We start from the raw sequence: 17,835 nt of genomic DNA on the forward strand, positions 1-17,835 counted from the left end.
CTGATTAGAGAGTGGTCGGTTAAATCAACATAAACCCAGACATTCAGTTTGGTTCATTTCAAGCTGTATGTAATGAATTCAATGCTTACTCGTGAGAAAATGCTGAAAATGTATTCTAAGCTCTGGAAAGGCCACAAGCTGATGAATTTTCTACATAATCATTACCTAAAGAGGAAAATTAGCATTTTACCTTCTGTGCTGAGGCCAGGGCTGGAGGTGAATTTGGCCACATCCACAATCTTCACAGCAGACTGTTGGCCTGTCTCCCTGTTGATGCATCTTCGTACAACACTAAACGGCCCCCTGGAAAGAAAACAAACAGTTACATTAGAGTCCTGCACAAGTTGGGTTTTTCAGTGGCTAATGCTGAAATCGATAAAGACAGGATGAACAATGGCCAATATAATGCTGACATATGTTGCTAATTATTGATGGTAAATGAGATGTACAAATCTTTAAATTGTTGAAATAAACACTTATTTTATACATTATATCGAAATTAAAAATGAAATAAAACAGGTAGCATGTTTAGGGTTCATAAAAATGGTGATGATCCCTACAAAGTTCAAATGCTGGTTGAGTATTTAGTCTGATTTATCAGTCAATGAGGCCAGCAGCAATAAACAACTTAGTCAACAAACTATAATTGTCAGTTAAAATCCAAACCTTTCCCAACAGCACAAAAATCACAATTGAACATAACAACACACACGCCTTGACCTCCACACTGATGGTGATTTTGTAGCTAGAAAAAGTACCCAATATTAATTTATACAATTATGACAACTGATTTATGCCTGCCTCATATGGAAACTTTTAATGGGGGGGGGGAGTGAAATTAGAACCATACATGACTCAATAACCACAAGTTGAGTATCAGCGGCTAAAGTAAAAAGCCTTGCCTCCTTCTAGGAATGAAGGATTGCTCACATCTTCAGTGAGATTGATGGGAATGTTTTGTGCGGACTGAGTGTTTAAGGAACAGTGAGGAGTTAGAGAGGCTGGCTTTCTGTGAACAACTGTGATCTGATTTTCCAAAGCCTTTAACCAATCTCAACATGACTTGAACCTTTTCTGTGTGAACATGAGTGTTTCTGCAGGCCTGAAGAAAGATGGCAGCAGAGAGACCTCTGGAGCAAATTTGGCTTGTTTGTGTGCAATGGGTTGATGTCAGCAGTCAGTTTTTCTTTCTGTCCTATAGGTTAAGATGACGAACAGTCTACAGTCAGACAGTCGGTGATTACCCCCCCCAAAAAAAAACAACAACAACAAAAACAGTTAGTCTGGCTGTACATTATCCCATTTATATATGCATAATTAGCAAATAATACATAAATGGACATGAAAATTAAACACATTTATTTCAAAAGAGAGGAACATTTTAATTATCATAATATACAAATAAAATAAATCGTACACAAATTATTTATTTTTTAAATTTAATAATATTATTATTAAATTTACATTTACATTAGTAACTTTATCCAAATGTAAATATCAAGCTCAGCATGGCAATATTTTTAGTCTTGACATTTATTCTCTATATTACTACTGGCAAGTCAATAAGAAATGTTCACCCTCCTCCTCAGGTACGCAAGTTACATTTCATTACTGACGACCCAGTTCACTCTGACCCACAGACATCCAGATATAAAAATAGACAGATTTTATGAAATATGTGTTGTCAGAATCTCTCTATACAGTTCCCAGGTCAGTGCTCCACAGAGAAGACTTTCAGGCAGGCTGTTGTCTCCCAGTCATCCAAGTTCTCTGGCTGAACTGTTAATGCACTGCAGGTGCAGTGAACATGTGGAGGACAGAGTTTAAGGGAGGAATGTTTTGGAGAGCAGCAGTGTTACATTGTGACCAAAACTGCAGACGGAATAAATGTCTTTACTTTCACTTTAGGTCAATTTAATGCACTCTTGCTGAATAAAACTATTAATTTCTTAAAAAAACAAAAACAATCTTCACCCAATCTTATGAACATATATTTATGCTGCCAGCAAAGGACAGAGCTGTAAGCCCGGATTTCGAATCTATTTAAACAATTAAATTAAAATATACTTAAATATTTAAGTTTGGCTGCATTACTTATACATAAGATACAAGTAGATTCTACATATTTGAACCTGTGAATAAATTTAAGTTAAATTAACTCATATTATTAAGTTTATCTCTTGACCACGCTTCTCCCACACTGGTGCTTCAAGTAAACAACGCCAATTTGTCTTTGTTATTGTGTGTGAAATCAAGGATGATGATGTTCATGAGAAGATGGAAATTTTGTTTAAGTTAGTTCTATGAATGTAATTTTCTGCCATTAGCTTTGATTGTGTCGTTCTTTTCCTTGAGAGACTGTATGTGATCAGTAAAGCGATCGTTAGCTTTCTCACTTGCGCTTGAACCCTTGACCAGTGACTGAGATTTCTTTTGAAATCCCTTGTTTACCAATAAATAAAGTTTGCTTAATTTTCAATAATTAAAAGAAAAAAATAAAGGAAAGTTTTATGTCTTCATAGGATAACCAGAAAAATGTAAATACACAACAGAATTTAAATAATTAAACATGCTAAAACACAGAATTAGGTCAAAATAAAACATATGGTGAAGAAAAAATAAAACATTTCATAGGCCCCTAAACCAATTTTTGTTAAACTTTTAATAAATTGTAGTGAAAATGTATAAGTGTTATGATTTTAATTAATTAGACATGCTTTTTGATTAATAATATTACATTTAACCATTAAAAAGTTTTAAAGTAGAAAAATGTAATCCAGAAAAACGGAACAGAAAAAAAATGGAATTTGGAAAAAAATAAAATGGAATTTGGGAAAAAATAAAACTGATTTCATAGGGCCGTAAGTATGCCATGATCTGCATGATGGTCTCTGTATGAATCCTCAGCGCTGATCAAGCAAGTCCACATCTAAACCCATCTAGACTGGGAATCATCTTGGAAGAAAACTTTATAATGGATAAACTGACCAATCTCAGGGCTTCTATGTCCATTTTTTCAGAGTTATTTATGCCCTGCACCTGGACTATAAGTGTATGAAAAGAACTTTATATTTTATTCAGCAGGTAATGCTTAATCTCGGATCAAGGTGAGCTGGCACCTAAAGTGCTGCCAATATTGTGAATTCAGAGTGGAAACAAACTATATAGTTTTGATGCTGTTTGTTGGATTCTGAGATAAACTGTTTTTGTGCTTAACAATAAGTTAATTGGTTTAACTAGTTTTTTCATATTTTATGGGCAAATGTTTTCGGGATATAAAAAAATGCATGTTTTGTTTTGTTTTCAATTTAACATTTGGACTTGAAATAAAACAGAAAATTGCATGAGCGTTTCTTTATTTGTTTGCTTTATTCGTAATTTTTTAGTTAAAAAAATGTAAAAAATAACTGATTTGGATTTAACTTGGAAGTAAACGTAAATATAGTAGGTGTAATAACTGCAAATTAATTGATATTTCAAAACATTTTGAGTTAAATGAATTGAACTTTGTGACTGATATTACAAAACATCTTAAGTTAAATAAAAAGAAATTGTTTACGTTTACGATATTTAAATGTTACATTTTTTAAGGCAACCAATTTCCTCTTTTTTTTTTTTTTAAGTAAATTCAACCTATCCAGGTTTAAAGTGAGAGCCATGCATAAACCATACACAGCTCTAGCTAAATGCACAGATCAGGCCTCTCTCATTCACTCAAATTTACACAATTGAAATCCAAAAAGCACACAAACACACAGACTGTTTTTGAGTTTTGTCTTAAGAGTCACGTGTAAATTAGTTTTTAAGCAGAGCATTTGCTGAGATTTACAAAAGCAATACGCCACAAGGTTAAAAGGCCTTGTCTGGCATGTCAGAATGAATGGGTACACCATCAGTCTTGAAGCTTATAGCTTTTAAAAAAACAACAAGACCATCCATCATAACAGAAACAATAAAGGATTTATAAAAACAAATCTCCACCAAGCGATGCAGAGAAATAACCTAAATCAAAAATCGGCTCATTATAAAAACCCACATTACATGAAATGTAGAAATCATCATTTTGATGTATCTACACAGACATGGACACACTGAACAAGCCACAAATAAGCCAATAAAAGCAGGGAGCTGAAAAAAAAAGAAAATCAGTGTTAACATCATAAAACAATGTGGTGTTAAGGTGTTAACATGACCTTACATGTTGCCTTACAAGACCTTACAAGAAAATATAACCTTCCTAGCATTAGTCCTTTGTGACTTATGGTAGTCTGCTGACCTTCAAGACACTTCTTAATAAATAAAGAGATTTAAAGCACAAGGCTATTCTGATTCAGCTTTAAAATCATAATGCTGGCAAACTGAAGAAAGAATGCAAAATGAAGAAGTGGTTGAGAGCTTATTATTATCACTGTATCTTGCTAATATGGGTGCGAGAGGGGCTGTGTTTTCCCCAACACAAACTGCCAGAGCAGATGGCGTGAAGCACAAAGCTGCTTACTGGCAGAGAGCCGAGGTGTAGCCACGCATGGCTCAGAGCTGGACTCGGCCATGCTAAACTGCTGGAACTGTGGATACATAACCATAACATCTGAATGGGCTTTATCTACTCATGTTGGTCCTCATGTTGTTTTTGGCATAAAGGTTCCCTAAACATTATATAAATAACATTATGTATTAACACACACCACAAATGTAAAAAACAATCAGTTTTGCTGAGCTGTCTATTCAAGACATCAGGTGGTATCCATTTATCTGCAATAATTTGTCTTAAATCTCATTTTGTTAAAAACAAACAAAACTAAAAAAATAGTGGTGCATGATATTATCGGACTGTTATCGAAATCCACGATAATGTCTCAAAATGCAAATATTAATCCGAAATGAAAAATTATGTTGATATGCCTAGCCGATAAAACGAGTAACTCACATGTGCTCATGAATAAGATCATGTCAGCAGTGTGGTCATTCTTTAAGCAACATTTGCCTGAACAGTGATTACATTCACAGTTTTGAGCATTTAATTTGAAAAAGCAAGTACAGAACTAGGCTAGATATTGGCAAAAATCCAATAGCGTGCATCCCTAAAAAAAAACTTGATAAAATTGTTTCGTGAAATCAGTATCATGAAACGTATCGCATTGTCAGTTCAGTGAATCGTTACATTGTTTCATTTTATTTAATTCAGCGAACTGACAGATAAATGGAGATATCTTAGTCAACTCACCTTTATTTATATATCGATTAATACAACAGCGGTTGTTTTAAAGAAGTTGTACAGAATAAGCGAAGTAACAGAAGCAGCGATGATAACGTCATCAAACATAAAATAAATCCAAATTATTCTTAAGTAGCTCTAAAGTAGTTCTTAAGTAGCTCTAATAAAGCCTAATAAATCCTAGTGTACAGTAATACACATGGTTCAATTACTTTATACTACCGATGGTGTAAAAATACAAAGCTGGTTAAAAATAATTTAACATTTAATAATTTAATCTATTTTAAAAAGGAGCTTCAATAAATTCCAAGAAAAACAGTTAAAAAAAATAGCATCTTACACAACTTAAAGTGGAAATGATGCAGTCAGTCAAGTTTGCATTGGTTGGGAAAACAACTTCCATTTTAATAAACAAATATATAACAAACATGATTAATGTAACCATTTTAAAGAAAAAGGGATGTTTTGTTATAGCCTTTGGTGCAAAAATCTTGCAGTACCACCACATGTGACGTCACGCGGTTGGTTCGCTCCGATGGCCAGTGAAGTAATAGAAACATTTCTTTACAATTTGAACACACACTTGTTTTGAAATGGAGGAAGATGACCTTGAAAGCACTGTTAAGTCCATAATAAGTGCAATTGCTTATGCATTAGAGCCTATACGGCGATGTATTTTATTCTGTGGAATAAAAAATACAATATTTTAAAAAACTAAACTTTTTCGGCACCCACTGACTTCCATAGTATTTTTATCCATACAATGGATGTTAATTTTGTTTGGTTATTTATTTATTTTTTTTGGTGGACTATCCAAAGAAACACTAAAATCACTATTTTCAGGAGAAAAAAGGTAAATGCATCAGACAAAACCAGTACAGAAAGAAACCTGTGAGGTGCCCTACTGTGCTGATTTATTAAAGCATTGTGAGTGCCTTTGCAAACTGAAATGGTGCAGTAAGTGTACATCGGCCCTATGCTCCCAGCAGCTGCTATAGATGACAAGAACAAGCAGCGACAAGCTGTAGCACACAGTAGGGATGCTGTGTTTGGTTGGTTAAATAACTTAAAAGCAAGTTGAGTAAGTGAATATTTCTTTGAAGTGTCTTTCTGAGCAAGAGTGCTGAACGTAAGGATCATAAATAATGATGGAGAAGATGTCCTCTGTAGCAGTGCATGAAGGGGGAAGATGTGCTGGCAGGCAGAAATATGAGGTGAGGAAGAAAATGCAAAGTGAAAAACAGGAAAAAAAAGCAGAAAGAGAGACATGACACAGAAAGATGAGAGAGAAGTACAGAAAATGACATAGTGGAGAATGAGAGAATCGGTCAGACAGTGGGGTAGCTGGCAGGGGAAGAACGCTGGTGTTTTGTGACAGCTGGTATCTGTTACAGTGAGCAAGAGATGATGGCGTATGTGTATCTTCCTGTGGAAGATAACTCCTCAGACGGCATGTGTGCATGGGTACCTTCAGGACACCTGACAGTTCAGTGGCTACAGCGCACAGAGAAATGTTCAACATTGCACTTTTTAAAATAAATAAATACATACATACATTTAGATTGAAAAGTTATGAAAATGAGTGCATACTAGTAAAATCTATATCTAAATCTAAATCTATATATTTTCTTTAAATTAAGGTTGCCATGACCAGGACTATTCCAGTGTTAAGGACATGACATTTGCAGTCAAAACCTGAAATATAAATTCTCGAAAAATTTATTCAATACCAATATATTAATATTTCTCTATTTATTTGTGTATATTTATAACTATATATAGCTACATATATGTATATATAAACCCCTGACAATAGAGTCCAGACATTAGAAAAGTATCAGTCTATAAACGTGTTTCATATTTTAGATAAGGGAAAGACACATGCGTTACAGACGTGACAAAAGAAGACTCAAGTTTTTGGGAGACAACATATTTTGTATTTTCTGCGATTTACAATGCACAAACCAAAAGCAACAATATCTGGAGAAGGGTTGGCTATTCCCAAAACATAAAATATATTTTAAATTTCAATTTTCATTTTTGTGTTTAAAAGGAAAAATCAATGTTACGGACGTGACATCTCACCATTATGGACGTGACAGTCTGAAAGCAGAATTTCCCAGACTATGGAAACTTGTATAAAATACTTCAAAAACTTTAAAAGAGATGCTATTGGGTATTTAATAGGGTTACCCCCACTAAATATTTAAATAAAGCCTTTCATTTAAACCATTATTCAACTAATTACACATTTAGCTATATTACATTAAAATAATAAGCTACAAATCCATTATGAGCACAGGCACACGCATAAAGTTTGCCACAAAGTACAGGCAAAATGAGCCTTATGATTATGTGTTGGTGTTTTCTGAGTCCTTGTCAACTGCAAAGATGAAATTCCTAATGCTGACTCATCTCAGTCCTGGATGCACCTTTAGACAGAAATGCAACCTTCATTCAGATTACATAATCAGGGAGTATTCGATTTCGTTTTGAAAATATTAGTTTAAAAGTAGACATTTCTTAGTAGTAGACAAGTTTTCTGTAGATATATTTATCATGTCTATAAGGCACCCATGCAATTTGTTTTTTTTTTTGTGACGTACTTATGCTTGTGATGAATAATTTTTGCTATTAAACCGATTAGACATCTCTAAGATGCTGCTGTATTGAACATGACTAATTTACTAATTTACTGTTTTGTTCCCTGTCATTATTTATTTATTTGATGTTTGATTCATTACACTCCAGGGTTCCCTTAGGTATTTATGCACATGTGCACTCTTCAAAAACGGCACTTAGACGCGCAAAAATATATAGATTAAAATGCATTTGTATTTAAATAGAATAGATCATACTGCATGTTAGATTGCTTATTGTGCACAAAAGCATATTTATTTAAGCCAATATGTTTCTACTAACAAGAAACTATACTTCTTACCACAGGTCCAGAGCTTTAGTTCCAACCACATGAATTTGTGACGTTGTTTGTGAATGTTTGTTTGAACTATAGTTTTTTATGAAAGTCTACAGTATTCAGATAACAGCCTACTTCAGAAACTGAATAATCTAATGTAAAATAAAACAACAGTCTTCACTGTAAGAATGAAACTTTCTTTGTTTCTTATGAAAGCTAAAAAAAAGTTCTTCAGTCAAGAGGAATGAGTGATTTGCTGTCACCCCTTCGCTGTTTTTTGTTGTTTGATTAATATTAAGCACACTTTAATAGCCGCATGGATCCAATTTACTGTTACACACGTAAAAAGTAAATCCTCCTGAGGAACAATGCAAATAACATACTTTTTAAAACATGAATAAATCTAATCAACTTTAAAAAATCAAGCACGTCCCATTTTGCAAAAGTCACATGATTTTACTGATTAGCATGTGAATTTGAGGAGCGAATGCGCAAGGGGGTGGAATAGTAAAAATTAAGATTAGTTTTGGTACAAATCCGTGTACTGTTACACCCCTTATATATATACATACATATATATATATATATATATATATATATATTATATATATATACACTCACACATTTATAACAGGTGTAATGTTCTGTTATACATCTTTAGCATTTCCCATTAACGTCCTTTTTACAATCTTTATAATATTTCCACATAAATGACATTTAGGGAAATGACAGCAAGTTAAAAAATAAAAATAAAATTTATGGCCAGTTGACTGTTCTATCTCATTATTTCAAACGCAAAACGCTGACTTGTTTACTGCACTGACAATATTTTGGAATTGTGAAATCTTTCAATGACAATCGTGCAACCCTTCAATATGAATGGGCATTGCACTGCTGCCCATGTTAAAGAGACTCGTTGCCACTTCAAGAACACAGGCTGTCAAGAAAGAATAGCATTCATTATACATTAGGCAAAGGGTATTGTGTGTACACAGGTGTGTTTACATGAATTAGTGCATGTACAGTGTCAATATGTGTAACTAAGGTCAATGCATAAAACAGATGGACAAATGGAATGACCTCACTTCAGTAACAAGCAATGTGGCAGGAAAAAAAAAAATCTTAAATGCTTGTTTAGGGCTTGATTAATGTTCATATTACCCACTTAAAACAAACACCAAAAAAATGCACCAAGCCGAGTCAACTCGTATTGTTTCAAAGTGAAAATTAAAAAATGTAAATGTTTAAATATATAAATTGTCCAATTCCTTGTGCTTTCGTTAATTAATGGTAGTGCACAAAAAGGGCACATAATTAACACAAGAGGAGCTCACTCCTGAACTTTATGGCAGAATTGGCTGATATTTAACCATAACTCAACAAAGGGGTTGACTGATTGTGTTCACTGACAGGGCAGTAGAGATTTCATTAGAGTGCAATGTAAATCTAGATGACAAAGATGCTAACATCATTCCAACACTTGAATTTCAGCTGCTGTAGACTGAAAATCATCTCTTAAATCGCTTGCCATCAAGGAAAAAGTGGTCTTAGAATAAAAACCCGCTCAAGAGACTAATTCAAAAAGGAAATATAACAAAAAGAAAAGGAAATCACATCTCAGAAGCTCATTTCATAAAGACTGCAGGCCACAATGAAGACCGGATGATCAGTGGTGGAGGGATGCAGAGGGTGTAAAGGAGGCCTTCAGAAAGAAATTGCACTGCTCTGGCTCTCCTCGGCACATTCAGGAAGCCTTGGAAGAGTGCAGCTGCATGACAGAGCAGTGTGCCATAATCATAGATTGCTCTTTGAACAATAGCACTTTTAAAAGTCGAACGATTTTTAACTTGACATTCAGGAAAACAGAACACTACATATCTCGAGGTCTGTTTATTTGAATAAATAAATAAATTATAATTAATAGAAATAAATACATGCATAAAAAAATGTGTTAAGCTAAATTATTCATTCAACAAAAAAGGATATTTGCCTTTTACATCTTTTTTTTTGTAAATAAAAATCACGTATCATGTATTGATTAAAATACATGATTAGCATTTAAAGTGCACCAAACAATCACAAGCAGTCGATTATGTAATCATGAGAGGCCTACAGGGAACAAAAGCCCTTAATACTCAGCCGTAACAAATCAAAATCACAATGTCAGCCTGGATACAAGCAGCTGAGTTAACCCACATGTGTGAGAAAGGCCTTTAGAGACAGGCACGCTGTAGCAGGTGAGTTATGTGCATCACATACCCCTGTCAGTCCAGCCCAAATAAAAGACTCTCAGTCCAGAATCCCCATCCATCTCAGGAATGTGATTTAAAAACGACCCTCCGTGCCCTTACAAAAAGAATTAATCACAAAGGGAGGTCAGTACTGTAAATGTCATGTGTTTTACAACAGGCTTGTCCATGGCCCAGTGAGTGGATATAATAGCCTTCAGTAAAGTGGAGAAACTGGCTGTGAGGGGACAAACTGCGATATTTCTGCCCCCTGCATCTCTGACAACACATTACAATCAATACTCACACACCACACACTTTCTTCCAGCAAAAAAAAAAAAACACGCTGGAGAACTCGAGGGGCTGTGGAGACTGCTTTTGCTGACTGCTTTATTTATACTGCTGGTACAAAGAGTCAGAGACTGAGCAGCTCAGTTTCAAGAGAGCTGTGCCACTGTCAACATACTGTAGACAAGTACCTTCTAAGCCAGCCCTATAACCAATATAGGACCACGTAGCCACGTAAGCAGTACCCTGATCCCCAGCTCCACCCAGGAAGGGCTCCTGTTTCCAAGTTAAGCCCAGGATGGGCACCTGTTTCTGAGTTGGGCCCAGGCTGGGTGCCTGTTCCCTAGTGTTGTCCACGGAGGGCTCCTGATCCTGAGTCCAGCGTCTGCTCCTACAGTTGTTTCTTGTCTTCCTCTCAACAAGTCATGTGTTTAAATAGTGTTCACAATCCAAGTTTCTTTATCTGCATCCCTCCCTTGTGCAACGTGACAGGTACAAGACTGTGTACACATCTTGAGCTTGTTTTTATGTAAAAGTCTTGAAAACATTATAAGTGGAACTCAGAGAATAGAACAAACTAATAAAAAAGGCAGTTCTGACCTCATTAAATTCAGGTTTGCATACACACAAATTTAGACTCTCTTCGAACGGTGGGCAAAAACATTAGTTGATGTCAGTCGCAGTCAAAAACCCTGCAGCAGAACATAAAAGGAAAGTTACCTCAGAGGAATGAGGGAAAAAATCGAATCAAACTTCAGAGAAGAGTGCAAACATTTGGGAAATGAAGCTTAAGTGAATTTCATTAGCATATTTTCAGTAGAATAAAGCAGCTTATTTCACTTCTCCTCCCCTTAGGCCTAAAAAAAAAATTTGTTTGGTTCCGGTTTCCGACCGACCCTGTCAATTTATGTGCGACCCAAATTTATTTTATGAGACTGGGGAAGAACGGTCTTTCACACATCGTTAATTAAATTACAGTTTCCTTTAAATGCTGTTTTACACTTAAGTAATCCGTAAAAAACCATTAAGTATTGCATCACAACCCTTTAACTGTTAATTCCTAAAGTGAGCTATAACTTAAGGTTTGGAAATCGTAACATTAAGAGAAACAGGGGGGGAGGGGGGAGTAAACAATATATCGCGGAACAGAGAGGGCACTGACAACATGCTGACAGACAGGACATTAACATTACCAGCTTACTTTTAATATGAAACAAAGTCTCATTTGGTTATTTCACCTTTCAAATGTGGTCATTTTTTAAAGAAATGTAAACAATAAATACCGTTTTGTGGCTCTTGAATGTGTCGAACAGATCGCTGTAAGTTAGATCATCAGTTAAAACTGATCGTCTCTTGCTTCTAGTTAATTTATAGCATCAAAATCAAATAAACCACATAAATGAACATAACAAAAAATGTTGTTTGACTACAAAAAGATGTCTGTACACTCCGTTTTTTCAAGTTCAAATCCTCCATGTTAATCTACTATGAGATCGCCTGTCAAACTCCCGCGAAGGCTTTTTGTGTGTGTGTGTGTGCGTTTTGCGTGTCTATGGCAACAACAGACTTTAAACGGGAATACAGAATCACTGTCGTAAAAGTACCGGTACACACATTTAAAATCAGCGCGCGTGTGTGTGTGTGTGTGTGTGTGTGTGTAAAACTGCCACTGGAGAAAAAAAAAATATAAATAAAAAAAAAAAAATCCCTACCGACCAATGACCTCAACTGACAACCAACCGGAACCAAACTTTTTTTTTTTTTAGGCCCTAGTGTCTTATCGTCAGTCTGTTGAGCAAAAGCACTCACAGCACAGCACACACACGTAGCTCTATAACAACAACAAAATGATATCACGTGCATCGTGGGACAGGTGCTCCATACAAACACATGCATCAGCTCATCATACTGTCATAATGGCATGAAAACAAACAGAAGGGCATTCAAAATCTGCACCACTCCAACAGTTGTTATAGGCAAAAGAAGACCACCTACTACAGTTTGTGTTAGGTTACATGGCATCAGATCAAAAGTCAGTGGTACAAAGGATTTGATTTATTTCTTATCCTTCCGGACAAATGGAAAGTGTGTTCACTGAATACACACCAGTATAAGACCACCACAGATTTTACAGTTCCCACCCTAATCAAGATCATTGTTCTGAGACAGATGGGCATTGTTGGATTGCTAGAAATTAGGGCTGGACGATTATGGCCTAAAATCAAAACCTCGATTAATTGAACATTTTACCTCGATTACGATTAATGAACGATTATTTTGTTTGTTTGTTTTTTTTTTTTGCCCTCATAGTTCACTGACAAGGTTTGTACTGTAAATATGATTGACTATCAGCAGTTATTTTATCTATGTTCGTAACATTTCTTACTAGGGTTGGGTATCGTTTGAATTTCATCGATTCCGATTCTTATCGATTCCTAGTTTCGATTCCAATAAGATTAAAAATCGAATATAAAAAAAAATTAAGTCAAACATTTAGATGTCAAACATTTTTACAAAGTATTCTGTTGCAGCTGAATAACATGAGCAAAAATCAGCAGCCTAAAAAACACTGCAAGAGGAATTTTGCCTGTGATTAAAAAAAAAAACCATAGCAAAAACAACTAGATTAATATAAATTTCAAATATTAAAGTGTTAAAGACAAGTATTAAGATAAGGAACAAACAAATCAATTAGCAATATCATAAATAAATAGAGTTTTGAGATTCTAAGCTACTTTAGTGATAAATCACAGGACAGCGCTGACAACTAGTTTCTGTGTTCCTCTGTGCGCGCGATCTTCATAGCTACTGTTTATATGAGTGTTAGTGCCACAGTTCATCTAATCGCTTGAATGTCCAAACCATAAAACAAATACAACTGACTAAGTTTAGTGAAGACGCAAGGCTCACCGCTCACGCGCCATCAGTATGTGTTGAACCGGGGTTCACCTCAAGTGTTTTGCTTTTATGCCACTGACTGGACGGGGCAGAGTCCTGTGGCTACACACGCGCTAGTATGCTTTTAAGGGGGACGTGTTAACAGGATTAAAAAACTGAAATAACCGTCATGGGAAAATTACGTCGGTTAGAGGTTATGAATTTCGGTTTTGATTATTTTTCGATTAATCGTCCAGCCCTACTAGAAATACAGTTCAGGAAGTCTCTTATGCCCACCAAGGCTGTACTGTAATACTGTGAAACTTCAATATTGTAAAATACAATTGCAATTTCAAATAACTGTTTTCTATTTTAATATAAATTAAAGTGTAATTTATTCCTGAATTGTCAGCAGCCATTACTTCATTTTTCAGTGTCACATGATCCTTTAAAATTCATTTTAACATGCTGATTTGTCGCTCGAGTACAACCCGAATTCCGGAAAAGTTGGGACGTTTTTTAAATTTTAATAAAATGAAAACTAAAAGACTTTCAAATCACATGAGCCAATATTTTATTCACAATAGAACATAGATAACATAGCAAATGTTTAAACTGAGAAAGTTTACAATTTTATGCACAAAATGAGCTCATTTCAATTTTGATTTCTGCTACAGGTCTCAAAATAGTTGGGACGGGGCATGTTTACCATGGTGTAGCATCTCCTTTTCTTTTCAAAACAGTTTGAAGACGTCTGGGCATTGAGGCTATGAGTTGCTGGAGTTTTGCTGTTGGAATTTGGTCCCATTCTTGCCTTATATAGATTTCCAGCTGCTGAAGAGTTCGTGGTCGTCTTTGACGTATTTTTCGTTTAATGATGCGCCAAATGTTCTCTATAGGTGAAAGATCTGGACTGCAGGCAGGCCAGGTTAGCACCCGGACTCTTCTACGACGAAGCCATGCTGTTGTTATAGCTGCAGTATGTGGTTTTGCATTGTCCTGCTGAAATAAACAAGGCCTTCCCTGAAATAGACATTGTTTGGAGGGAAGCATATGTTGCTCTAAAACCTTTATATACCTTTCAGCATTCACAGAGCCTTCCAAAACATGCAAGCTGCACATACCGTATGCACTTATGCACCCCCATACCATCAAAGATGCTTGCTTTTGAACTGAACGCTGATAACATGTTGGAAGGTCTCCCTCCTCTTTAGCCCGGAGGACACGGCGTCCGTGATTTCCAACAAGAATGTCAAATTTGGACTCGTCTGACCATAAAACACTATTCCACTTTGAAATAGTCCATTTTAAATGAGCTTTGGCCCACAGGACACGACGGCGCTTCTGGACCATGTTCACATATGGCTTCCTTTTTGCATGATAGAGCTTTAGTTGGCATCTGCTGATGGCACGGTGGATTGTGTTTACCGACAGTGGTTTCTGAAAGTATTCCTGGGCCCATTTAGTAATGTCATTAACACAATCATGCCGATGAGTGATGCAGTGTCGTCTGAGAGCCCGAAGACCACGGGCATCCAATAAAGGTCTCCGGCCTTGTCCCTTACGCACAGAGATTTCTCCAGTTTCTCTGAATCTTTTGATGATGTTATGCACTGTAGATGATGAGATTTGCAAAGCCTTTGCAATTTGACGTTGAGGAACATTGTTTTTAAAGTTTTCCACAATTTTTTTACGCAGTCTTTCACAGATTGGAGAGCCTCTGCCAATCTTTACTTCTGAGAGACTCTGCTTCTCTAAGACAAAGCTTTTATAGCTTATCATGTTACAGACCTGATATCAATTAACTAGATGTTCTCCCAGCTGAATCTTTTCAAAACTGCTTGCTTTTTTTAGCCATTTGTTGCCCCCGTGCCAACTTTTTTGAGACCTGTAGCAGGCATTAAATTTTAAATGAGCTAATTAAGTGGATAAAAGTGTAAAATTTCTCAGTTTAAACATTTGCTACGTTATCTATGTTCTATTGTGAATAAAATATTGGCTCATGTGATTTGAAATTCCTTTAGTTTTCATTTTATTAAAATTTAAAAAACGTCCCAACTTTTCCGGAATTCGGATTGTAACATTTATTGTGGAAACATAATACATTTTTGATGATTAGACAGTTTTTTTTGCATTTAAAGCAGTACTTATCTGTCACAAAAAAATGAGTAAGTGAAAGACTTAAAAAAAACTGTAAAATGAAAAAATACCGCTAAGGCATCCAAAAATACTCACAAACTATATAATTCATGCTCCTGTGTCAGTGAGCATAACTTGTTTGAGAATCTGTATCAAGTTCACTTTTACCTTCATTCCATTTTAACACTAACTGACCTCAAGCCATTAGAACAGCCCCACATCTCCATCTCACACAGCTATTGAATCTCACCACACAACTCTTTCTGCCTCATATGTTCTTCAACTTATCTAGTCAATGTGTCTTGCACCAAAACAGGCTTAGCTGAGTATATAACTGCTGTCTCTGGTCTCTGATTCTTGTAACGGACTCATTTTGCTACTTAACCATGAAGACCTTTACATCGCACCATATAAATCTTAAGTGTGTATAAAATCAATTGTAAGCTTAATGCTTTTATAGGTAGCAACAGCAATATAATTTAATAAATAAATAATAAACAACACTGTTGCCAATTAATGTAATTCATTAGCCTTATCTATGACTGGTTATGGTTGACAAAGTGTAGCAATCTGACACTTTGATAATAGTGGTTCATCTATTCAGAATTATTCATAAGCTCTACCCTGTAAAACCTGACATACTAAATAATAGTCCGAAAATATATATTTTTGAAATAGAACAGTTTATTTATGTATTGATTTTGAGTATCATATTCTCACTCAATATTTCCCAATAATATTTATCACTAAGCAGATATTAAAATGCCTAGTCGGAAGGAATACATACCTGTATAATGAAATGTCATACAATAATGACTGAGAGATATACACATAAACATGATAATCCGATGTATGGATTATAAAGAAATAATAAAAAACTAGCTTCAGTCCAGAAAGTGATTATCTTACTAACAATATAAAAGTTATAAATGATTTTTATATACATTTTTATAATTACACTAAAAGGCCTTTTACCTGCTCAAATAAAGTATAAATCAGATGACAGAAGACGTGGTAGATTGTGTACAACAGGTTTTGGGCAGTTTTGATCATGTTGATAATTTAGAAGCCTTAGAAATGTACATTTCAAATACGATAAAATAGGCTTTAGGGTTAATATGATCTCAAATTTCACACAGAAGACGAAATCTTGCAGTTCATGTAAATCTCTCTGTTAGTTTTAAGTGGGCATTATGTGTTTGCAGGGACTTTGTCAAGCATCCTGACAGGCTAAGCCATAAGCTTGACACTTAATAACAAGACTTTAATAACCCACAGTCTGATTTAAAAATCAAATAATGCAATGTCATGCAGTCTCAAAGAGACAATTCTCAATATATGAGTTGCATTTTCTGGAGAAAAAGCTATAAAAGTAAATATTAAAAATGTCTATAAGAATCTATTCTCAACATATGGCCTTACTGTGAATGATTCTTCAATGGTAATGTGCCATTTTGCTCATCTCTTTGTTCTGCTCTGTTCTGCCAATCTCCTTTTATTGGCGGTTTAAGAAAAAAAATTTGTTGGCAGCATCACAGGAAGAGGCAATTGTTCAAACACGTGCTCTACCCCGCTAACGCACAATAATAAACCGTCAAACCACAGAGGTACAGAGCAATAACCAAACACCTGTTTAGCTCACAGTAGGGGAAAGACCTGTCCTATATGATAGTGCAGCTTCCAGATGGAGGGGAAGACCTGATCTAAGGTCAGATGAAGCTTTGTAAACTAGACAGCACTGCCTCAAGGCATCCAACACCAAAAGCATCTAATCCAAAAGCAGAAAATCTATGAACTTGTGAGGGTTGCATCAAGGTGAGCAAAGCCAAACTGATGTGAGATCAGAGTGACGAGTCGCTAAACAAGAGAAAGCCAAAGCAGAGGCGGAAGTCATGGTGGTTGAGCTCTAGAGTAGATGTGCAATAAAATAAGCAAGGGACAGACTAAGTGTGAGGGAGCAGAAGACAGGGAGACAGGCAGAGATCAGGGGACAGCAGACAGACAGGCGAATGGATGCTCAAGGCGCTCCCCTGGGGACTGTGGCAGAGCAGACAACAACCTTAGCTTCCATTAGAGCTGCGTCACTCTGCACCTTTCCTCCCTGAGAGCACTAATGATTTCCTGTCAGCGCTGGCCAATGCACACACAAAAACACATACACATACACATAC

The 17,835-nt window shown here is 35.7% G+C and overlaps 1 protein-coding gene across 7 annotated transcripts in view; it reads right to left on the minus strand.

Annotated features, from left to right (window-relative positions):
• The window catches only part of LOC132153043 (peripheral plasma membrane protein CASK-like), a 205,700-nt gene that overhangs the window by 95,242 nt on the left and 92,623 nt on the right, over window positions 1-17,835 (minus strand). For all 7 annotated transcript variants that reach the window (XM_059562184.1, XM_059562181.1, XM_059562178.1 and 4 more), the window contains exon 2: window positions 191-303. In XM_059562184.1, coding sequence (XP_059418167.1) covers window positions 191-303 — 113 coding nt within the window. The remainder of the gene's footprint in view (window positions 1-190; window positions 304-17,835) is intronic.

This window comes from Carassius carassius, chromosome 11 (genome assembly GCF_963082965.1).
Source record: "Carassius carassius chromosome 11, fCarCar2.1, whole genome shotgun sequence".
NCBI classification, from domain to species: domain Eukaryota; kingdom Metazoa; phylum Chordata; class Actinopteri; order Cypriniformes; family Cyprinidae; genus Carassius; species Carassius carassius.